Raw genomic sequence first — 21,340 nt, 5'->3', positions numbered from 1 at the left:
AGGTGATACGTTATCGATTGTTTGGGTCGGCTAGGGTTCCTTATCACTGAGTGAGGCTGTTTCGCTTTCCTCTGTGTTGTCTCCAAGTCTGTTTTATCAATTTCCATTGTCCTTATACCAAGAGTTGTTGAATATATTTTCTTCTTTGGTTTGCTCCACTGTTCTTGCACTTTGGTTTGAATGCGAGGTATCTCAGTAATTTTTGGTGTCTAAGTCATGTTTGTCCATGTTAAAGTCCTGCATTTGTTTTGTTTGGAAATGGGAATTCAATTTATTTTTAAATGATCTTGTGTTTTTGTCTCCCAGTCTGAGAAGTTGGTGCTGGCGGTGGGGGACTGTGTGCAGTTCAGGGAGGAGGTGCGTAGTACGCTGGATGAGCTGGTGCAGGGTCAGCAGGAGGTACACCAGGAGGTGACCAGGATACTGGACTCTGAGACAGTCAGGGAGGCACAGCAACTGCTCCAGGTTCACCAGGTAAGTCGGACTGGAGTGGAGCACCACTGGCTGTCTATGTTAGATGGATAACTGGCCGCACATTGCTTCTGATTAGATTGAACTATTCTCAAAGGTTTATGCGATGTAAAAAGATTGAGTTGGAGCAACAAACTTTTCCCTGGCTGTTGGAACTTTATATTGTATTCATTAAAGAAAATTATGTTTTTTGTGGTTGTTGGAAATGTCATTTTTCTTGTCATACTGAACAGTCGATGCATTATTTTTTCAAACAGTAATACAGTATATGACATGTAAAGCTTCTGAATGACATTCCAACACTTACACCTTGATTGTCTCTTGTCTGTGTGCAGCAACAACTGAAGCGTCTGCGGATGAAGAGAAAGGATGTGCAGCAGCAGATCACCAGGGGCCATCAGCTACAGGCTGAGGAGGGGCTGGGGGACACCTTACAGCAGGACCTACAGAATCTGGAGACAACACTCAGCAAGATGGACCACACCATGGACTCACAGGAACAGGAGTTAGAGGTGACCTCTCTCACCAGAATGTACTGTCTGGGGGTTATTGGAAATCTTCTTGCACAGTGTTCCAGAGCCTTAGGGTCAGTTTCCTAGACACAGATTAACCTTAGTTCTGGACTACAAAGCATATTTAATTGAGATTGTCCATTAAAAGTGCTTCTTAGTCCAGGACTATCTTTACCTGTGGTATTTTTGCTGTGGATTAGAAACGACCTGTCTACTCAAGATGTAACAACGCAGACCATATCAGGGTGTTAATAAGTGTACTGAACGTCCCCATGTGTTCATCTGTGTATTACCTGTGTGTCCCTGTTTGTCCCCAGGTGTCTGGGTGTCTGTGTATTGAATGTCTCTGTTTGTCCCCCAGGTGACCCTGTCTTCGTGGCAGGAGTTTGACAGCCAGCAGAGGGCAGTGCAGGAGTTTGTTACAAGGGCCCGCTCTGTCATGGACAGAGACCTGAACTTCAGCAGCCCAGAGAGCCTGGCTACTGATCTGGACCAGGCCAGGGTGAGCGAGAAATACATTTTGTGAACATTTCAGTGTGGCGTTTGACACTTTTGAAGGGTAGTTGACAGTTGGCAGGGCTGTATCATGTCTTTTCATTAAAGGCTTGCTATTCAGGCTACATGTTGAGATGTGAAATTAAGATTTTAAAACCTTTGAAGAATAATTCAACTTAGTCATATCACAAAGTGTCAGTCACATTCTGACTCTCACATTCTCCATTGTCATAACAGGTCCTTTTAAAGCAGAGTGACGCAGAAGCCTCCACGGTGAACACCTTGTTAAGGAAAGCAGCAGAGATCCAGCTCGGCCCAAAGAACAGCACCCTGCTACAGAAGCAAGCCCGCTCCCTCAGTGAACAACTGGACAAAGTGGAGGCTGGCCTCAAGAAAGAGTAATACAACACCTCCTAGTCGAGATTCTGATCTGGGCCTGTATTCATAAACGGTCTCATAGTAGGAGTGCTAATCTAGAATCAGTTTTGTCTTTTAGATAATAATGATTAACATTATAGGGACAAGGAGAACGTGACCCTAGATCAGCACTTATACTCTGAGAGACTTTATGAATACGGGCCCTGAATTCTATTTGCTGTGGTGTCTACCTACCCAGTTTTATTTTATTAGTGGTTCACAACTGGTTTTCCCTCAAGACCCAAATTGAACCAGGTTGTCTCAGTCGCAACCCAATATATCACATTTTTATTAAATTTTTATGCAATCTGGGGGGGAAAAGTATGTTATATTGACAGTAAATGTCAATAATTCCATATTAATCATATTCTTAATGAAGAACATTGGTAAACTCACTGGTTTGAGACCACATATTCAACAAAATATGCTTATATTTAAAATACGGTGATTGAAGAAAAATCGTTTTCAGAGATTAAATTATTGTATAATGTAATTTCATAATTTCTACACAAATTATATGTGTTCTTAGTCATTAAAGTTCAGACTGAGTATTTTTTCATCCCAGCAAAAGAAAACATAAATAAAAAGTCCCCATTCAAAACCTCCCGACCTACCAGCTGAGAATCACTGAGCTAAATGAATCGTTCTCCTTTTCAAGTGTCAAGGCTCTTGATGGGATGAAGACTCAGTGGGACCGGTTCGGGACAGAGTTTGAGGCCTTCTCCTCGTGGATCTCTGAGAAAGAGAAAGAGCTGGATGCTCTAAAGAGTTCTACTGCTCCACTTGGACAACAGATTAACACAGTAAAGGTACTGTCAGCATCCTCTGCATTTCATGTATGTTTCAGCACATTTTCCCTAGACGGTATGCACAACATGTTGATTGTTTAGAAGATTTTCCATCTTTGATCCAAATCAGGGACAGATCATTTCAACAGAGCACTCATAACTTAACTTGAATGACCCCATTCTAACAGTTAAACCTTTGTTATTGATCTGACGTTTGAGAAAAGTGATGATTAATCAACGTTAGCATTGAGTTGCCTAACAATCTCTATCCTCCCCTCTCCTCCCAGGCGGTGGGTGTGGAGCTGGGGGACAGGGTGGAGGTGTTCTCCCAGCTAGAGGCAGTGTCCCAGGCTCTGGCCCAGTTTATCTCCTCTGGGGAGGCAGCCCGCATCAAGGCCCGGCTCACCCAGATTGGCAGGTACTGATTTGTGGATGTTTTTACCTACCTTGGTTGAATGCACTGACTGTAAAAATCTAAATGCGATGTAAATGTGTATTTATCTGGATAAGAGCATCTGCTAAATTACAGAAATGTTAATGTAATGTTTTTAACAAAAATATTTGTTTCATAAGCAGCATGAGTCCATGGCGGTACAGGCTGGTGGCTTAGGTGTAATGGTGTGGGGAATGTTTTCCTGGCACGTTAGGTCCCTTGATACCAATTGAGCAACGTTTGAACGCCACACCTTGTACAATCCATTCCCCAAAGAATATATGACGGTTCTGGAGGCAAAGGGTGGTCCGACCTGGTACTACACTGAGTGTACAAAACAATAGTACATTCATAAAATTGAGTTGCACCCCTTTTGCTCTCAGAACATTGTCAATTCGTTGGGGCATGGACTCTACAAGGTGTCGAAAGTGTTCCACAGGGATGCTGGCCCATGTTGACTCCAATGCTTCCCACAGTTGTGTCAAGTTGGCTGGATACCCTTTGGGTGTTGGACTATTCTTGAGACACACAGGACACTGTGAGCATGAAGAAACCCAGCAGCGTTGCAGTTCTTGGCACACTCATACCAGTGCACCTGACACCTACTACCACCTGACACTACTACCTGACACCTACTACCCCGTTCAAAGGCACTTACATCTTTTGTCTTGCCCATTCACCCTCTGAATGGCACACATACACAATCCATGTCTCAATTGTCTCAAGGCTTCAAAATCCTTCTTTAACCTGTCTCCTCCCCTTCATCTACACTGACTGAAGTGGATTTAACAAGTGACATCAATAAGGGATCATAAGCTCTCACCTGGATTCACTTGGTCAGTCTATGTCATGGAAAGAACAGATGTTCCTAATGTTTTATACACTCAGTGTAGATGGGTATACCTAATAGACTGGCCACTGAGTATATATTGACATCTTGTTCAGGAACCTTTTACAAGCATTTCGCTACACCCGCAATAACATCTGCTAAACACGTGTATGTGACCAATAAAATGTGATTTGATTTGAACCTATGTGTTTATCTTTTACGTTGTGCTACAAAAAGTTTCTGAGTATTATCTTTTCATCTTCAGGTACTGGGAGGAGCTGAGAGAGAGCGTAGACCAGCTAAATGGACAGCTACAGGAGAGCTCCTCCACACAGCACCGCTTCCACACCAGCCTTGAAGAGGTACGACTGACAGAAAGAGTCTTGGTTACTCGAGTAACCTCGGGAGAACGAGACATCACTACTAGAATTACCACTAGCTACCTATATGTCACCTCTAGAACCAATTCAAATATCCCTTTAAAGGATACTTCGGGATTTTGGCACGGAGGCCTTTAATCTACTTCCACAGAGTCAGATAAACTCGTGGATACCATTTTTATGTCTCTGTGTCCGGTATGAAGGAGGTTAGAGGTAGTTTCGTGAGCCAATGCTAACTAGCGTTAGCGCAATGACTGGAAGTTTATGGGTATCTGCTGACTCTGGGGAAGTAGATAAAGGGCCTCATTGGCAAAATCCCGAAGTATCCCTTTAAAGGTGTTGGAGCAGATGATGAATGTCAAAGTCAATGATTGTCTGAATTATTTGAATTAAAGGCCAAAACAACTCTTGGTGATCTCCATGAGAAACTGGACCATCCTGTCACCTCCTGTACCTCGTCGTCAGAGACCTACAAAGGACTCCAGAACCACATGGTATGTCTTTCATTCACTCTGGTTTCATCGTTACGATATACTGACTGTATCTTACTAACTACTTATTTAATTACTTACTTAGGCTAGTTCATTATCCTAATTTCATGTCAGACATAAGACCACAATTGGCTCCCTCTCCTGTTTCTTCTCCTTGGAGATACACATTTTTAGCTTTAAGGTTGTACATTCAGATTATCTCGCTGGCACACTGCCACTTGACTGACAATATTGTCTCGCTGTCTTTTCCCTAGTGTTGTCTTTGTAGCGCTATATATAATATATGGTGTGGTATTAGTAAAATGTTCTATTTCATTATGTGGTTCTTGCTTTCTATCCCCCAGGATGTGTGCCAGAGCTTGGAGAGGCTGAAGGCAGCCTTCTTGTCCCTGTCGGCTGGGGCACGTAGACTCAGTGACAGGGAGCAGGCTGAGAGGGCGGTGGCAGCTCTACAGACCAGCTACGACCAGAGTCTACGGCAGGCCAAGGACAAACAGAACACACTGGAGAAACTGCTGTCTCTATGGCAAAAGTAGGAAGGCTGGGCTGGAGGGAGACATTTTGGGCAGGTTTTCCGGATACAGATTATGCATAGTCCTCGATTAAAACATCTAAAGAATCTCCATTGAAAGTGCTTTTTAGTCTAAAACTAGGCCTAGTATGAATTCGGGAAACTGGGATTTTAGCTCTGAAATGCTCGTTTTTGTACATTTTTTAAGTGTCCTTCTAGTTCTTAAAGGCCCAGTGCAGTCAAACACGTGTTCTATACAGTTGAAGTTAGAAGTTTACATACACCTTAAACAGATATATTTAAACTCAGTTTTTCACAATTCCTGACATTTAATCTGAGTAAAAATTCCTTGTCTTAGGTCAGTTAGGATCACCACTTTATTTTAAGAATCTGAAATGTCACAATAATAGTAGAGAGAAAAGTACGATCTTTGTCCCCATGTGCAGTTGCAAACCATAGTCTGTCTTTTTTTATGGCGGTTTAGGAGCAGTGGCTTCTTCCTTGCTGAGCGGTCTTTCAGGTTATGTTGATATAGGACTTGTTTTACTCTGGATATAGATACTTTTGTACCTGTTTCCTCCAGCATCTTCACAAGGTACTTTGCTGTTGTTCTGCGATTGATTTGCACTTTTCGCAAGTACGTTCATCTCTAGGAGACAGAACTCGTCTCCTTTCTGAGCGGTTTGACGGCTGCGTGGTTCCATGGTGTTTATACTTGCGTATTATTGTTTGTACAGATGAACGTGGTACCTTCAGGCGTTCGTAAATTGCTCCCAAGGATGAACCAGACTGGAGGTATACAATATTTTTTCTGAGGTCTTGGCTGATTTCTTTAGATTTTCCCATGATGTCAAGCAAAGAGGCACTGCGTTTGAAGGTAGGCCTTGAAGTACATCCACAGGTACACCTTCAATTGACTCAAATTATGTCAATTAGCCTATCAGAAGCTTCTAAAGCTATGACATCATTTTCTGGAATTTTCCAAGCTGTTTAAAGGCAGAGTCAACTTAGTGTATGTAAACTTTTGACCCACTGGAATTGTGATACAGTGAATTATAAGTGAAATAATCTGTCTGTAAACAATTGTTGTAAAAATGACTTGTGTCATGCACAAAGTAGATGTCCTAACCGACTTGCCAAAACTATAGTTTGTTAACAAGAAATTTGTGGAGTGGTTGAAAAATGAGTTTTAATGACTCCAAACTAAGTGTATGTAAACCTCCGACTTCAACTGTATATATTTCCACCCTGAGGTTGGAATAGGGCTCCTGCAGTGACCGTATTACCGCCACACCGGCAGTCACGAGTCATGAAGGAGGTAAAATTCCATGTGACCGTTTATTCACAGTAATTAGGCTTCTCCAAGCTCTGATGCTGCTGATGGTCATTAGTAACTTAACAAACTTGCTAACTGCCTGGTACTCAGCACTCTATTGTCCCTCTAATCACTCTGACGTCGATGCAAATGTATTCGAAAATCAAATCAAACACTTCATGAGAGCCCATGATCTCATGATGCGCAATATATAGGCTATGCAATTGTGCGAGAAAACAGAGTGATGGCCTCTACTAAAAATAGGAGGATCAGCTTTCTATAGACTAGGCCTACTTTATTTATTTCTCAACTTTTCTAATATCAAGCACATTACTTATATTTACAACAGGAGTATAGCCCACCTGGCTAGCATGAAAATAAACCACGGGGAAAAGCATCCGCCATTCGCTATTTAATTACATAGATGACATGGATTTTTTCCGCTGACCCTGTTTCGATACAGGTGCATGATAATGGTCCATTCTAAATCAAAACAAATTTCACACATATATTATTTAGTATACCTAAAGACAATAATTAAGAATAGTCTGATGGGTGAGAATATTAGCCTATCACTTATATGTTATCAGTTGTGAATTACGCCCAGCATAAGAAACAATACCTTTTTTTCCCCGTGTTTTTCTAATCATAGGCCTATATGTTTTAATAAGGATCTTAAAACTTCTTAAAATTAAGCACATTAATCCGCTTTACAAGGGGTGTAGAGCCCAAGTGGCATACATAAGCAGCGTGTGAGTTTCAAGTTTGGGGAGGATAATTTTCACCATAAAAATGCACCTTTTTAATAAAAGCATTACATGCATAACTGCATTTGCTGTCACTTTTGATAATGGTGTTTTCCACAAATGGAACGTTTGCACTTATAGCCTACTACCATGTGCGCATTGCTGTGCTTATAATGTGAAGAAATAGCCTAATAGTTGATCAACATTTGAAGTTAAATGTTCTGATCTGTTGTGTCAGGCTCATTGCGTAAATTTTTTTTTTTTGATGCTAGTGCTTGTATTAATTTGGGATCTATCGCATCCCACAACTGTCCCAGACTATGTTTGGAATAATTATTTCTTGGACAGAATAGAATAGGTTAACTTTTGTTCTGTGGGGAAGAGTAGATTGACATAGGCTAGTGCTTTTGCTGTTTGTTAGGCCTACTCATATTGTTGGCTGAAGAAAAGTAAATGTGGACAGTTCTTACAATATATTCAATATGCACCTCGGAATTGGATAAGGGCTTGCGCAGTTGCATCCCCAATGTGTCTGTCTTCACTTGTAGCCTGTGAGAAAGACCCGATCACATGATGGAGCCTGCAGCACTCAGGGAGAAGCGCACAGCGGCCACTGGCAGCAAAAGGAATACATTTTTTTAGGGTGCATTATGGCCACACAAAGGGGATGCCGCCGTGAAATTCTAGGCATTATCAAGTGCTTGTCAAATTGTGAATGAGTGACTGATGTAGTGTGTACAGCCTGCGCAAAAAAACAAAGCAGAGCGCATGCCTTTCAAGCAACTTTTTTCAAATCATCATTAGAGTCTCATCATGCAGCCTTACAATGTATTAAACATCAAAACATATAGCCCAACGTTTGTAGAACAACTAAAGTTACATTAATAACTCTACATTAAGCGTATAGGAATACCTATTTCTTTGTTAACCGCTCAACACAGAATAGCCGCATGTGCGCACTCCCTCAAATCCTTTGGAGAAAATATCCTTTCTATTTTATTCAGCTTTGTTCAGTTGTATTATTCATATGATAAAATAATGAATTCAAAGCGAATCTTGTCTGCTAAATTAACTAGTCTAGCCCTCAGCCGTTTGGCATAGCCAGATCAGGACCTAACATAAGGATAACTCAGAGTATCAGAGTATGCTATTATGTTCTTCTGAAATAGAGTACATTTTCTTCATATCATGCTTCTTTAGACCTGTATAAAATAAATAATCAATTTATTGTGAAGGTGTAGGCTATATTACATGGATTTATTAGACTTTTAAAATGTAGATGTTCCAAAAGTCTGCATCAGTGGCTTGTGGAAGCCAGGAGATGCTAAATGTGTTTATGTTAAGTAACGGTCCATTACCGTGAGACCGACAGTTATTTGCTTGACAATCACCGGCTGACAGCACTTCATGACCACCACAGCCCTAGGTTGGAATAATACTAGGAAATTGTGAAAATTATGATAATGCACTTTTAGTGTAAGCGCTGTTTGAAAAGACTGCCTGAAATGTCATCCTGTTTTGGTCTAACAAAGGCGGTACATTTGTTAGACCAATAGGAAAGAGAGTTCCAAACCTCTCTGCCAATAACATCTATTTTTCATTTTTCCCCTCCCACCTCAGACCAATCCCAGACAGCCCTAGCAAAATCTTGCTTGACAAAATTGATCTTTGCTAAGAAGCTATTTTTGTTTCTTTTTGACCATTTTAATTGAAAACAATCATGGTAGGGTACTTAATTGTTACCCAGAAATGATTTGATATTGAGATAAAAAACGTCTGCATTGGATCTTTAAACGTGGATACTTTGTTTCAGGTATGAGAAGGATCGTTCTAGCTTTATATCCTGCTTGGAGAGATGTGAGTCTACATCCAAACCTGAGAGCCATTGCCTGCCTGCAGATAAAACAAAGCTACAGAGTGAACTGCAAGACTTGCAGGTACTGTAAATTCATCCATTTTGAATTTATGTTCCTGGACTGATCCCGCACACGGTTCCATATGTAATTAGGGCCAGTTTCCGAGACACAGATTAAGCCTGAAGATTCTCCATTAATAGGGTTTATTGGTCCAGGACTAGATTTAATCTCTGTCTGGGAAATCATTTTGTTGAAAGGCTTGCTGGAGTAGATGCTCAACAAAAGCTTGTCTTCTGTAGGGTTTGCAGTATGAGGTGGTGTTGCTGGAGCCCCTCCACACTGGCCTGGTGACCTTAGGAACATCTCTGTACCCCACTGCTCCAGTGGAGCGGGCAAGGGAGCTTAGAGAGGACCTGGAGCAGCTGAAGAAGAGATGGAGCTCCCAGAATGAACTCATCCCTCACAGGTCAGTCAGAAGATGGTGTGTTTGTCGCTCAGTTCAGCAGTAACACATTGATTCAATCAGGCTGCCTCCAAAATGGCACCCAATTCACTATACTATGTAGTGCACTACTGACTACAGACTGTCATTGTTGGCAGGTGGATCCTGTACATCTTCCAAATCAAGTCTGTTTTGTTACATCACATTTCCAACATAATTAGGTCTTACTAGTAATGCACAGCACACAGTTGATAGATTTTTCTGTTATTCGTATACTGTACAGAATCCAGGAGCTCCAGAGCCACCTGTCCCAGGTGGAGCAGTTTGACCAGGCCCTGCATACGTTTTCTCAGTGGAGTGAGACAATCCTCTCCAACCTACACTCAGCTTCCCAGGTCAACATCACTGACCTGCAGCCTGCTGTGGCCCAAGTCAAGGTACGAACTACGGTCAACTGGTCAATAATGTTTTTTTTTGTTTGTCTCTTCTACTGTAAGATATCTGTAATAACAGTGTTATATATGACATCTCCTCTTCCTACTCCTCTGCATCCTATATGGTCTTCTGTAGGAGACTCTGGCTGCACTTCAGAAGCAGAGCGGTGTGAGGGAGAGCCTGGAGCTTCAGACAGAGGGTCTGTGTGCTTCGTGTGAACCCCAAGATGCTCAGCTCCTCCAGGGGAGACAGGGGAGCTGCCTACAGCCCTACCTGGAGGCCCAGCAGCTGGCTGAAGTCCGGCTGGACTGCCTGGAGAAGCTAGAGGCCTTGCTGGAGGTAAGATATAGGCTGAATAGGGGGCCATAGGTCCTACAACATGACCAGACAACATGTTAAGGTAAGCTTTGGCTGGCTAGCTTGCCTTAGTCCTGCCTCCTTTCTTGGTCACCATTTCCGAGTACCCAGATGTTGCTGAATCCTGTTTAAGTAAACATTCAATAAATAGGAATATGGTTAGGGTTAGGTTTAGGGGTAAGGTTAAGGTCAGGGTTAAGGTAAGAGTTAAGGTTTGGGATAGTCATTCAAAAGTTGTTAAATAGAGTGTAAGGGGTTAACATGTTGGAGTTAAAAAAACACTTCCTACAGACCCATGGTGCAGCTGCAGGGGTACTACGAGGCCTGAGGCAGACGGTGGAGAGTGCAGGGAGCTGGGACCGGGGTCGGGTGGAAGAGCTGCAGCGAGAACTGGAGGCCATCGTCCCAGACATCAGCAGACTGGAGAACCTGGCAGCCAGCTTGGACAGCAGCCTCTGTAAAGGTATTTTTATGATTTATTTAATTTCTATTATTTATTTGATGTATTTGTTCCTCTGAATTGTATTGCTATCCTGCATTTTGTATTGCTACATTGTACGACATGTTATACAAATACAGTTTTGATTTGATTTGAAGGCCACCTCCACGTGGTGAGCAGCACTGCAGAGGGAGGTACCCGGACGTCGTGCCGAGTGCTGGCCGATGGTCTCAGCGGAGAGCTAGACATGGTGAGGAACCTGGTGGGGACCAAGCAAAGCGAGGCAGAGGCTTTGGGAGCGCTGTGGAGCTCCTTCAGGCAGAGGAAAGAGCAGCTGCTGAAGAGTGTGGAGGACATCGAGGAGAAGGCGGACCACCAGAGCCTCAGAGAACCCAGCCCACTTGCCCTGCAGCAGAGGTAGCTACATTTTAATGCTAGTGTCACAAAGAGCAGAATTTAAACATGAAATTTAACACGTTTAACTTGGAAGACTGTGTAAATCATGCATTGATGTCAATGGTTATGCAACTGGATCTCAAGTTAGGTTTTGGGCCATACCCTGCTACTCTCTCTCTCTTCAGTACTCTCTAATGCAGGGATCATTAACTAGATTTAGCCGCGGGTCGATTTTCTTCTTGAGCGGATGGTCAGGGGGCCGGAACATAATTCCTAATAATTTGTAGACTGACAAGAATCCCAAACAGACATACTAGTTGACTATACCATAATCTTTTCAAACCTTGCTTACGTTGTATAAGATCACATACAGTAGTATTTCCCCTCTATTATGAGTGGGAATACTTTGGGACAGGTTTCCAAAATTAAAATCACTTGGAGCTGATTTGCTTATTTTGTCATTGCTCAGAAAACTTGGGGGGCCAAATCAAATCACCCACGGCCAAATTCAGGAACCCAGTTGGGGAACCCTGCTCTAATGTGTGAGTTGTGAATAGCTAACTGTAAATGCCCTCTTCTCTCGTTCTCTGTGGTATCCAGGCTGCGGTTCTTCAACCAGCTGGAGGATGAGCTCCAGTCTCACCAACACGAGGAGCAGTGGCTTAGGGACAAGGGCCAGCAGCTAGCCCAGAGAGATGCCGAGCTGGCTGGGGAGGTTCTCCGAGAAATCAGCCTCCTGGAAACCACCTGGGAGGACACCAAGAGACTCATCACTGACAGGTGCGTAGGTCTCTGTCATCTGCATAACATAACATAGAATAAAGACCAAACTATCACAAAGTCTCTAAACTAATCAGGGACATATAATTAGCAGACTCTTTAAGAATGGCAAAACTTGCTCATCCAAGAGACCATATGAACACTTACTCAAATCTAAGAGCACTACCCCCCCCCCCCCCAACAAATTAATCCTATAGAAAGAGTTGTACGTTTGTTGGCAGACAGGAGCAGTGCAGTGTTCTGGTGGAGCTGATGAGAGAGTACCAGAGCTTGAAGACGTCCATAACAACCATCACAGAGAACACTGAGGCTGTGGCTGACATTGGTTCTGCTCTTAAGGACCATGAGGAGACCAAGAGAGCACTGTCAAAGGTTAGGATAACGACATTCATCTCAGTTCTCATATACATTTACATTTTACATTTAAGTCATTTAGCAGACGCTCTTATCCAGAGCGACTTACAAATTGGTGCATTCACCTTATGATATCCAGTGGAACAACCACTTTACAATAGTGCATCTAAATCTTTTAAGGGGGGGGTAGAAGGATTACTTTATCCTATCCCAGGTATTCCTTAAAGAGGTGGGGTTTCAGGTGTCTCCGGAAGGTGGTGATTGACTCCGCTGTCCTGGCGTCGTGAGGGAGCTTGTTCCACCATTGGGGTGCCAGAACAGCAAACAGTTTGGACTGGGCTGAGCGGGAACTGTGCTTCCTCAGAGGTAGGGAGGCGAGCAGGCCAGAGGTGAATGAACGCAGTGCCCTTGTTTGGGTGTAGGGCCTGATCAGAGCCTGAAGGTATGGAGGTGTCGTTCCCCTCACAGCTCCGTAGGCAAGCACCATGGTCTTGTAGCGGATGCGAGCTTCAACTGGAAGCCAGTGGAGGAGCGGGGTGACGTGAGAGAACTTGGGAAGGTTGAACACCAGACGGGCTGCGGCATTCTGGATGAGTTGTAGGGGTTTAATGGCACAGGCAGGGAACCCAGCCAACAGCGAGTTGTTGTAATCCAGACGGGAGATGACAAGTGCCTGGATTAGGACCTGCGCCGCTTCCTGTGTGAGGCAGGGTCGTACTCTGCGAATGTTGTAGAGCATGAACCTACAGAATCGGGTCACCGCCTTGATGTTAGTGGAGAACGACAGGGTGTTGCCCAGGGTCACGCCAAGGTTCTTAGCACTCTGGGAGGAGGACACAAGGGAGTTGTCAACCGTGATGGCGAGATCATGGAACGGGCAGTCCTTCCCCGGGAGGAAGAGCAGCTCCGTCTTGCCGAGGTTCAGCTTGAGGTGGTGATCCGTCATCCACACTGATATGTCTGCCAGACATGCAGAGATGCGATTCGCCACCTGGTTCTCAGAAGGGGGAAAGGAGAAGATTAATTGTGTGTCGTCTGCGTAGCAATGATAGGAGAGACCATGTGAGGATATGACAGAGCCAAGTGACTTGGTGTAAAGCGAGAATAGGAGAGGGCCTAGAACAGAGCCCTGGGGGACACCAGTGGTGAGAGCACGTGGTGCGGAGACAGATTCTCGCCACGCCACCGGGTAGGAGCGACCTGTCAGGTAGGACGAAATCCAAGCGTGGGCCGCGCCGGAGATGCCCAGCTCGGAGAGGGTGGAGAGGAGGATCTGATGGTTCACAGTATCAAAGGCAGCAGATAGGTCTAGAAGGATGAGAGCAGAGGAGAGAGAGTTAGCTTTAGCAGTGCGGAGAGCCTCCGTGACACAGAGAAGAGCAGTCTCAGTTGAATGCCCAGTCTTGAAACCTGACCGATTAGGATCAAGAAGGTCATTCTGAGAGAGATAGCAGGAGAGCTGGCCAAGGACGGCACGTTCAAGAGTTTTGGAGAGAAAAGAAAGAAGGGATACTGGTCTGTAGTTGTTGACATCGGAGGGATCGAGTGTAGGTTTTTTCAGAAGGGGTGCAACTCTCGCTCTCTTGAAGACGGAAGGGACGTAGCCAGCGGTCAAGGATGAGTTGATGAGCGCGGTGAGGTAGGGGAGAAGGTCTCCGGAAATGGTCTGGAGAAGAGAGGAGGGGATAGGGTCAAGCGGGCAGGTTGTTGGGCGGCCGGCCGTCACAAGACGCGAGATTTCATCTGGAGAGAGAGTGGAGAAAGAGGTCAAAGCACAGGGTAGGGCAGTGTGAGCAGGACCAGCGGTGTTGTTTGACTTAGCAAACGAGGATCGGATGTCGTCGACCTTCTTTTCAAAATGGTTGACGAAGTCATCCGCAGAGAGGGAGGAATGGGGGGGAGGAGGATTCAGGAGGGAGGAGAAGGTGGCAAAGAGCTTCCTAGGGTTAGAGGCAGATGCTTGGAATTTAGAGTGGTAGAAAGTCGCTTTAGCAGCGGAGACAGAAGAGAAAAATGTAGAGAGGAGGGAGTGAAAGGATGCCAGGTCCGCAGGGAGGCGAGTTTTCCTCCATTTCCGCTCGGCTGCCCGGAGCCCTGTTCTGTGAGCTCGCAATGAGTCGTCGAGCCACGGAGCAGGAGGGGAGGACCGAGCCGGCCTGGAGGATAGGGGACATAGAGAGTCAAAGGATGCAGAAAGGGAGGAGAGGAGGGTTGAGGAGGCAGAATCAGGAGATAGGTTGGAGAAGGTTTGAGCAGAGGGAAGATATGATAGGATGGAAGAGGAGAGAGTAGCGGGAGAGAGAGAGCGAAGGTTGGGACGGCGCAATACCATCCGAGTAGGGGCAGAGTGAGAAGTGTTGGATGAGAGCGAGAGGGAAAAGGATACAAGGTAGTGGTCGGAGACTTGGAGGGGAGTTGCAATGAGATTAGTGGAAGAACAGCATCTAGTAAAGATGAGGTCAAGCGTATTGCCTGTCTTGTGAGTAGGGGGGAGGTGAGAGGGTGAGGTCAAAAGAGGAGCGGAGTGGAAAGAAGGAGGCAGAGAGCAATGAGTCAAAAGTAGACGTGGGGAGGTTAAAGTCACCCAGAACTGTGGGTGAAACATTAGTACACTGTTACTAGCTAGTATCTTCTTATTGCTACTATGCTGCTACAGTGAACTTCAAAAATAGAAGTAATCACTTCAAAATAAAAGTTTTTGTTGCTCTTCGTTCTCTTCTTCATGTGTGCAGCATGAAGCAGCGAAGGCGGAGACGTCAGCCAGGCAGAGTGAGCTCGACCAGTTTTCCACTAAAGGGAAGCAGCTGTTGAGTGAGCTGAAAAAGATCTCAGACTGTGAGACCCAGCTAATGAGGAAGGACATGGAGACACTGGTGGACCAGTGGCTCGATGTAAGTCTACATTTCCAGTCTTGCCATGAGGAGTTTAGGTCATCCACTATTGGTGTGTTGTTGCTGTGCTGTATGTTCATTGTTATATGTTGTTTTTATGTACCTGCATGCCAGCCTACATCATTGCCCCTTGTGGGATATTCAGTATTTTGAATTGAATTGAATAAAAAACAAGAGGTACAGTAGTGATACAGTAGTTCTATTGGAGTCTTGATTTGACCTTTTTTATCTGACCGTGAGGAGCATTGGTGATCCCCAAATGTTCTCCACAGCATTCTGTTTTGGGACAGTTTCTCAAGTTCCCTCAAGTTCCTTCCATGAGTATTTCAGTTTGTCCATATCTGTTTGTACAGATCCTCTTCAGGTGTTCCTTGGTCTTCCGTGATTTATTTTGCCTCCACAATTTTGTGAATTTACAGAGGTTGATTTTGTCCCTTTACATTACAGGTGTCGGAGAGGGTTGAAGACAACATTGAACATCTGATCCAGAGCTTGGCGTTATGGGAAGATGTACGCCAAATCAGTGAGGAGATCGAGGGATGGACAACCAACTCTGTGATGGAACTCAGTGAGAGCCTGAACAACCTCAACGACAGTCAGAGGATGGAGACCAAACTCTCTGCATTACAGGTATGATGCATTGAGACACACCAGACACAGATATACAGTAAGATGTTTCTTCTACAACCCTTAAGGAAAACGGGAGAATGACGGAGCTAAAGTTGTCTGTTAAATGATTCTATCCAATCAGTTTGACTCAATACATTTTTAAGATACTGCATCCCAAATCCACGAATCATCCAATCCTTTAATTCCTGCAAATCCCAAATGCTCAAACATATAAATGAAATCAAATTTTCTAAAATGTTCCCTATGCATAGATGGAGATGGGAAAAAACGAGCACAAGCTTGTAAACCTGCAAGGGAAAGTGTCAGAACTGAAGCATCTTAGCCGTAGCCAGGAAACTCCATCCAAACTACAGGTATTGCGCATGATTTTTTTGAAGCCCAGACATCTATAGCTTTTGAAAAGTTATGTATGTTAAAGGAAACTTTTGAACTAACTGACACATTGTGAGTTTCCTAAAACCTTTGTAGAACTAAGATTATTTGAAGTCCATTGGTAGGCATTGAATGAACAATAGTGCTACAAACATTTTGGGAAACTCGTGCTCAGTCGGTTTGCCCCATACAACTTCAGAAGGGAGCTAAAGATCTTCTGTATGTTTGTATCAGGTGCTGGAAGCAGACTTGAGGAAGAAGATGAGCCAGGTGCAGAAGCTGTGTGAGCAGGCCAGGGGAAACCTCCGGGACTTCAGCTCCCAGAGGAAGCAGCTAGAGGACTACATTACTCAGATGTCTGATTGGCTTAAGAGCATGGAGCAATCCCTGATGAGTTCACCGATTGGCTCTGACCCAGAGGACATCTGCAGAGTCAAGGTAGGTAGACGTTGAATTGAAACAGCTTTTACCTGAGAACGTACCTGACTTGGCCCTTGGCCCTCTTGTGAGCATAGGGAATCCACCATGGCGCTCCACTTCACTATTTTCTGTGCAAGGCCTTTACCTCTTTCCAGGAGATCCTGACTAAGTTATTTTTCTGAGCACTCACACTTGTTATTCGGTATATTATTATTGCTGTAGGTGTAGAACTCATATGTGTGTGAATTGCATGACAGGACCTCCAGAAGGACCTTCAGAACCAGCAAGGCAGCATAGATTCTACCAGGGAGAGCCTGAACACTCTGTGTCGGAAGTACCCTTCTGAGGAGCTGGCTGGGCTGGGCAGTGCCCTCACTGACCTCATCAAGAGCTACGAGTTTGTCAACCAGCTCTGCTCCAGGACCCTGGCCTCCCTGCAGCACGGCCTGCAAAAACACTTCAATGGTGAGAAGGACTGAATCGATGGATCGATTGATTGATCTATCGATTTATCTATTCTGCACTACACTACTGTATTCTATTCTGCAATATTCTACAACCATGACGAGGATGATGATAATCTCTGTCTCTCTTGTTCTGTAGACCTGGTTCGGGAGTTCCACAGCTGGCTGTCTGGGCAGAGGGAGGTAGTGAAGGAGTGCTCTGACCGATCAGGAGACACTAGCATCGTGGAGCGCAAACTCCAGAAGCTAAAGGTACAGTCCAAACACAACATATAACCCATACAACCCTTAACTATACCATTAATCCTCAATCTCTTTAAGTAGGTTTCCCCGGACGCAGATTAAGACTAGCCCTGGAGTAAAATGAACATTTTCCATTGAGTCTGCTTTTTTTAGTCCAGGGCTAGACTAAATCTGTGCCCTGGAAACTGGCAGTTAAACAGTTAATTACTTGTGCAAGTGTTGCCCTGTCACATACAGTATAAAGATGTGTCCTCATATCATTTAGGGGGCTCTGGAGCGTGTGGAGGAAGGGGAGGTGCGTCTGACCCAGGTGTGTGAGGAAGGGGAGAAGCTCCTTCTCCATCTCCCTAAGGCCAGCGCTGGCCAGGTGCAGCAGCACCTCTCCTCCATCCAGCAGGACTGGGACCGCTTCGTAGAGCAGTGTAGACTCAACCAACAGGCCCTGGAGGACAGCACTGCACAACTAAATGGGTAAGAGATACTTGGGATGGATCTCAATAATATAAAGAGACTTCCTCTCTTTTCCCTCATCTTCACTTATCCAGGCCTATACTGTTCTTTCAGTACAGATGGGGGAAAATCAACTTCTAGAGGTAGAACTTTAGAATATTGAGATGCAGCCTTGGAGCCCAGGAGTAGGCCTCAGGAATACAGTCACAGATGTGTATGAGTCTGTGACTGTGACAAGGTGATATATCTCTGTCTGTCAGGTTTGAGAGTCGTCTGAAGAGGCTGAAGCGCTGGCTGGAGCACATGGAGCAGAGGCTGAACACAGAGCTGCCTGAGGAGAAACACAGGGATCCTGAGAAGGCAACACTGGAGAGGGTGGAAGGATACCACCAGGACGTGCTCAAAGAAAGGGACTCGTTCGAGCGACTGTGTCAGGAGTCGCAGGCCCTGAACGAAGGTGGACGGGGCGACGGTGGCGAGACGCGGGCGGCTGCGGGGCTGCAGTCTCAGCACCAAGGTCTGCTGCGGAGGGTGAGGGAGAAGCTGCGGAGCTGCCAGATGACCCTACAGGAACAGCAAGCATTTGAGGAGACCCTGCAGAGCACCTGGTCCTGGCTGAACGGTGTACAGGAACGACTAGGGAGCCTCAACAGTACACTGGGGAACAAGGAGAAGCTGGAGAAGAGGCTGGGACTTGTACAGGTCAGACAACATGACAAACTGAAGCTGATGTATCCATGATAGAGACCTTAATTCAGGGGCTATCATTCTTAATATTTGTTGGTTACTGTACCCCTTATTACATTTACCTCAAGTACCTCATGTGCAACTAATCATTAGCCTATGTTCTTATGAGTCCTCCCAAGTACCCCCTTGTGGACAGGCCAGGTACCGCCAGGGGTACTAGTACCCCAGGTTGAGAACCACTACTTTGGGATAACACGAGCCATGGAAGGTCAATGTTTCAAGGAGGAAATGGTCTACATGGATGTTGAACAAGTCTTCAACAAGTCTAAATAAAGTTTGCTTTGCTCTTCCTCCATGTGTGTTCCAGGACATCCTGCTGATGAAGGGCGAGGGCGAAGTGAAGCTGAACATGGCGGTAGGGAAGGGCGAGCAGGTCCTGAAGCACAACAGTGTGGAGGGACAGGAGGCCATCCGCTCCCAGTTACAGAACCTGAAGGACGCCTGGGCCAACATGCTCATGACCTCCATGAGTTGTCACAGGTACGGTACGCTGCCCGTTTACCCCAATAAAACTACAGTGAATCTCTTGCTGCAGTTTGGAGTAGCACAAAACATGATGTTATGTGTATAACAAGCTTCTCACTACCCCGTAAGTATGCTCCAATCTTCCACGTCTCTGTGTGTTAATCTGTGTGTGTGTGCTTGTGTTTTTTTGTTTGTTTGTGTTGACCAACCCAGTCGTCTGGAGTGGACGGTGGCCCTGTGGAGTAGCTACCAGGAGAGTAAGGGTCAGCTGCAGCAGTGGATGGAGTCTGTAGAGCAGGAGGTGAGATTCAGCTGTGCACACTTCGAGAGATTGGGACTATAAGGTTCTATCAGAAGTTTTGTCAAAATCGAGTTATTGACATTGCCTTGTTCTCTTCAATGTTGTATACCATATAGTACTAAAAATACCCCAATTCATGTTAAGTTCAAAATAATACAAGATATAAATTGCTGACACCATTCAAACCAATGAGGGTTCGGAACATTAAAGCCAATTATCTCAGAATCCTCGACTTATCTTTTCTTACTACCACTGATTTAGCATATATCGGCTATTTTAAATACTTTATTGATTGAGATGTGGTTGTTTTACCTTCCTTACTTGAATGCACTGCATGTACGTTTCTCAAGATAAGAGCGTGTATTAGGTGACTCAAATGTCAATGTAAATGTAGGTGGGTCTGGCGCTGGCCCAGCAGCCAGGCCTGAAGGAAAAGGCTTCTCTCCTGGAGCGTCTCAGAGCCCTGCAGGCTGACGTGGAGGCTCATACAGCACCACTGGCCAGGCTGACAGAGAAGGCTGCAGAGCTGCATGAGAAGACAGGCAACCAGGCCTTCGGACCAGAGCAGAGAATGGAGCTTAATGCGCACTTTGCTGATATCACCGCTGTCGTCAAGGTAATCAAGCCTTGCTCCTAAAGGATGGCAGTTAGATACATGCTTCTCTCCTTTGTATAATAACTACATCTAATAACTACATAAGTACATTCAGGTCAAGTCTGACGATCTGTTTGTGTTATTAGCCTCAATCCATCGTTGTAATCGACTTGCATTGATGTTAATGCATCAAGACAATATCCAGTCTTTGTTCACAGTGTACTCTTATGTGTAAATCTGACACAGCCTAACTCAGTCTCTGTCTGCCGTCCACCCCTCAGGGTAAGGTTCACGCCATGGAGAACATAGTGACAGAGCATGAGCACTACTTGGAAGCGGTGAGGGACTTCAATGATTGGCTGACCTCTGCCAGGGAGGAGCTCCAACGCTGGTCGGATCTGTCAGGAGACTCCACCTCCGTAAAGAGGAAGCTCGCCAAAGTTTGGGTGAGGATCTTCAATCATCACATACAATATAAACACCTTGTTGACACATCATTGACACATCAAAGTAATCATTAGAGATTAGGCATGTGCAAAAACGTAAATCAATTTTACCCTCCCGTAAGGATAAGTATGTCTCTCTGTCTAAGCCTCTATAGAACATCATAGTGACAAATGGAGAGTAGTTGGCAGGAACAGTAACAGTTGAATGCTTCTTGTTCAAATGTTCCAATCCAGGAGCTGATAGACTCCAGGCAGTGTGGCCGAGAGCGTCTCAGCCGGGTGCAGCGTTGTGGGGCTGCAGCGAGGGACCACACGGGCTCCGGGGGCTTCGAGGCAGTGGAGAGGGAGGAGGCAGCCCTGCTGTCTGCCTGGGAGCACTGGGAGCGTGGGGCACTGCAGACCAGGGCAGGCCTGGAGACTGCGCTCTCTCAGATTGCCAGTTCAGAGCAGGAGTTTAACTGCTTGGCTGCTCAGCTGGAGCAGGACCTGCAGGAGTTTAGCAGTCAGCTGCAGGAGTGGAGAGACAGACTCTCTCAGACCGAGGGGAAAAACAGTGGGGAGGAGGCTGTGCAGGGCTGGCAGATTGCAAAAGTAAGGCTTCTTTGCAGGTATTCTTATATATATACCGTAATTTCCGGACTATAAGCCGCAACTTTTTTCCCAGGCTTTGAACCTCGCGGCTTAAACAATGACGCGGCTAATATATGGATTTTTCCCACTTTCAATTTATTTTTTCAAAAAAAACACATTCTGTGACGTGCTCAGTTTTTTGGCGGCATGAAGCTTTCATTAGACCAATGAAATTGCCGAACGGGTTACGGTCAAACAACTTTTTTGTTTACTGTTTAGATTAAATCGAGCGCTCTCAA

The 21,340-nt window shown here is 45.1% G+C and overlaps 1 protein-coding gene across 8 annotated transcripts in view; it reads left to right on the top strand.

Annotated features, from left to right (window-relative positions):
• The window catches only part of syne1b (spectrin repeat containing, nuclear envelope 1b), a 153,230-nt gene that overhangs the window by 34,340 nt on the left and 97,550 nt on the right, over positions 1-21,340 (top strand). For all 8 annotated transcript variants that reach the window (XM_029729498.1, XM_029729495.1, XM_029729496.1 and 5 more), the window contains 30 exons: positions 307-474; positions 807-983; positions 1,345-1,485; positions 1,716-1,876; positions 2,554-2,704; positions 2,971-3,101; positions 4,211-4,307; positions 4,721-4,819; positions 5,161-5,348; positions 9,202-9,325; positions 9,544-9,710; positions 9,970-10,123; positions 10,257-10,460; positions 10,770-10,941; positions 11,076-11,334; positions 11,914-12,093; positions 12,315-12,465; positions 15,180-15,338; positions 15,786-15,968; positions 16,220-16,321; positions 16,575-16,778; positions 17,018-17,225; positions 17,364-17,476; positions 17,733-17,938; positions 18,178-18,619; positions 18,972-19,144; positions 19,343-19,430; positions 19,825-20,046; positions 20,307-20,471; positions 20,706-21,062. In XM_029729498.1, coding sequence (XP_029585358.1) covers positions 307-474; positions 807-983; positions 1,345-1,485; positions 1,716-1,876; positions 2,554-2,704; positions 2,971-3,101; positions 4,211-4,307; positions 4,721-4,819; positions 5,161-5,348; positions 9,202-9,325; positions 9,544-9,710; positions 9,970-10,123; positions 10,257-10,460; positions 10,770-10,941; positions 11,076-11,334; positions 11,914-12,093; positions 12,315-12,465; positions 15,180-15,338; positions 15,786-15,968; positions 16,220-16,321; positions 16,575-16,778; positions 17,018-17,225; positions 17,364-17,476; positions 17,733-17,938; positions 18,178-18,619; positions 18,972-19,144; positions 19,343-19,430; positions 19,825-20,046; positions 20,307-20,471; positions 20,706-21,062 — 5,346 coding nt within the window. The remainder of the gene's footprint in view (positions 1-306; positions 475-806; positions 984-1,344; positions 1,486-1,715; positions 1,877-2,553; positions 2,705-2,970; positions 3,102-4,210; positions 4,308-4,720; positions 4,820-5,160; positions 5,349-9,201; positions 9,326-9,543; positions 9,711-9,969; positions 10,124-10,256; positions 10,461-10,769; positions 10,942-11,075; positions 11,335-11,913; positions 12,094-12,314; positions 12,466-15,179; positions 15,339-15,785; positions 15,969-16,219; positions 16,322-16,574; positions 16,779-17,017; positions 17,226-17,363; positions 17,477-17,732; positions 17,939-18,177; positions 18,620-18,971; positions 19,145-19,342; positions 19,431-19,824; positions 20,047-20,306; positions 20,472-20,705; positions 21,063-21,340) is intronic.

The sequence above is a fragment of the Salmo trutta genome, chromosome 33 (assembly GCF_901001165.1).
Source record: "Salmo trutta chromosome 33, fSalTru1.1, whole genome shotgun sequence".
Classification (NCBI taxonomy): Eukaryota; Metazoa; Chordata; class Actinopteri; order Salmoniformes; family Salmonidae; genus Salmo; species Salmo trutta.
The sequence above is the reverse complement of the archived record's forward strand: the minus strand, read 5'-3'. Positions and strand labels throughout refer to the sequence as shown.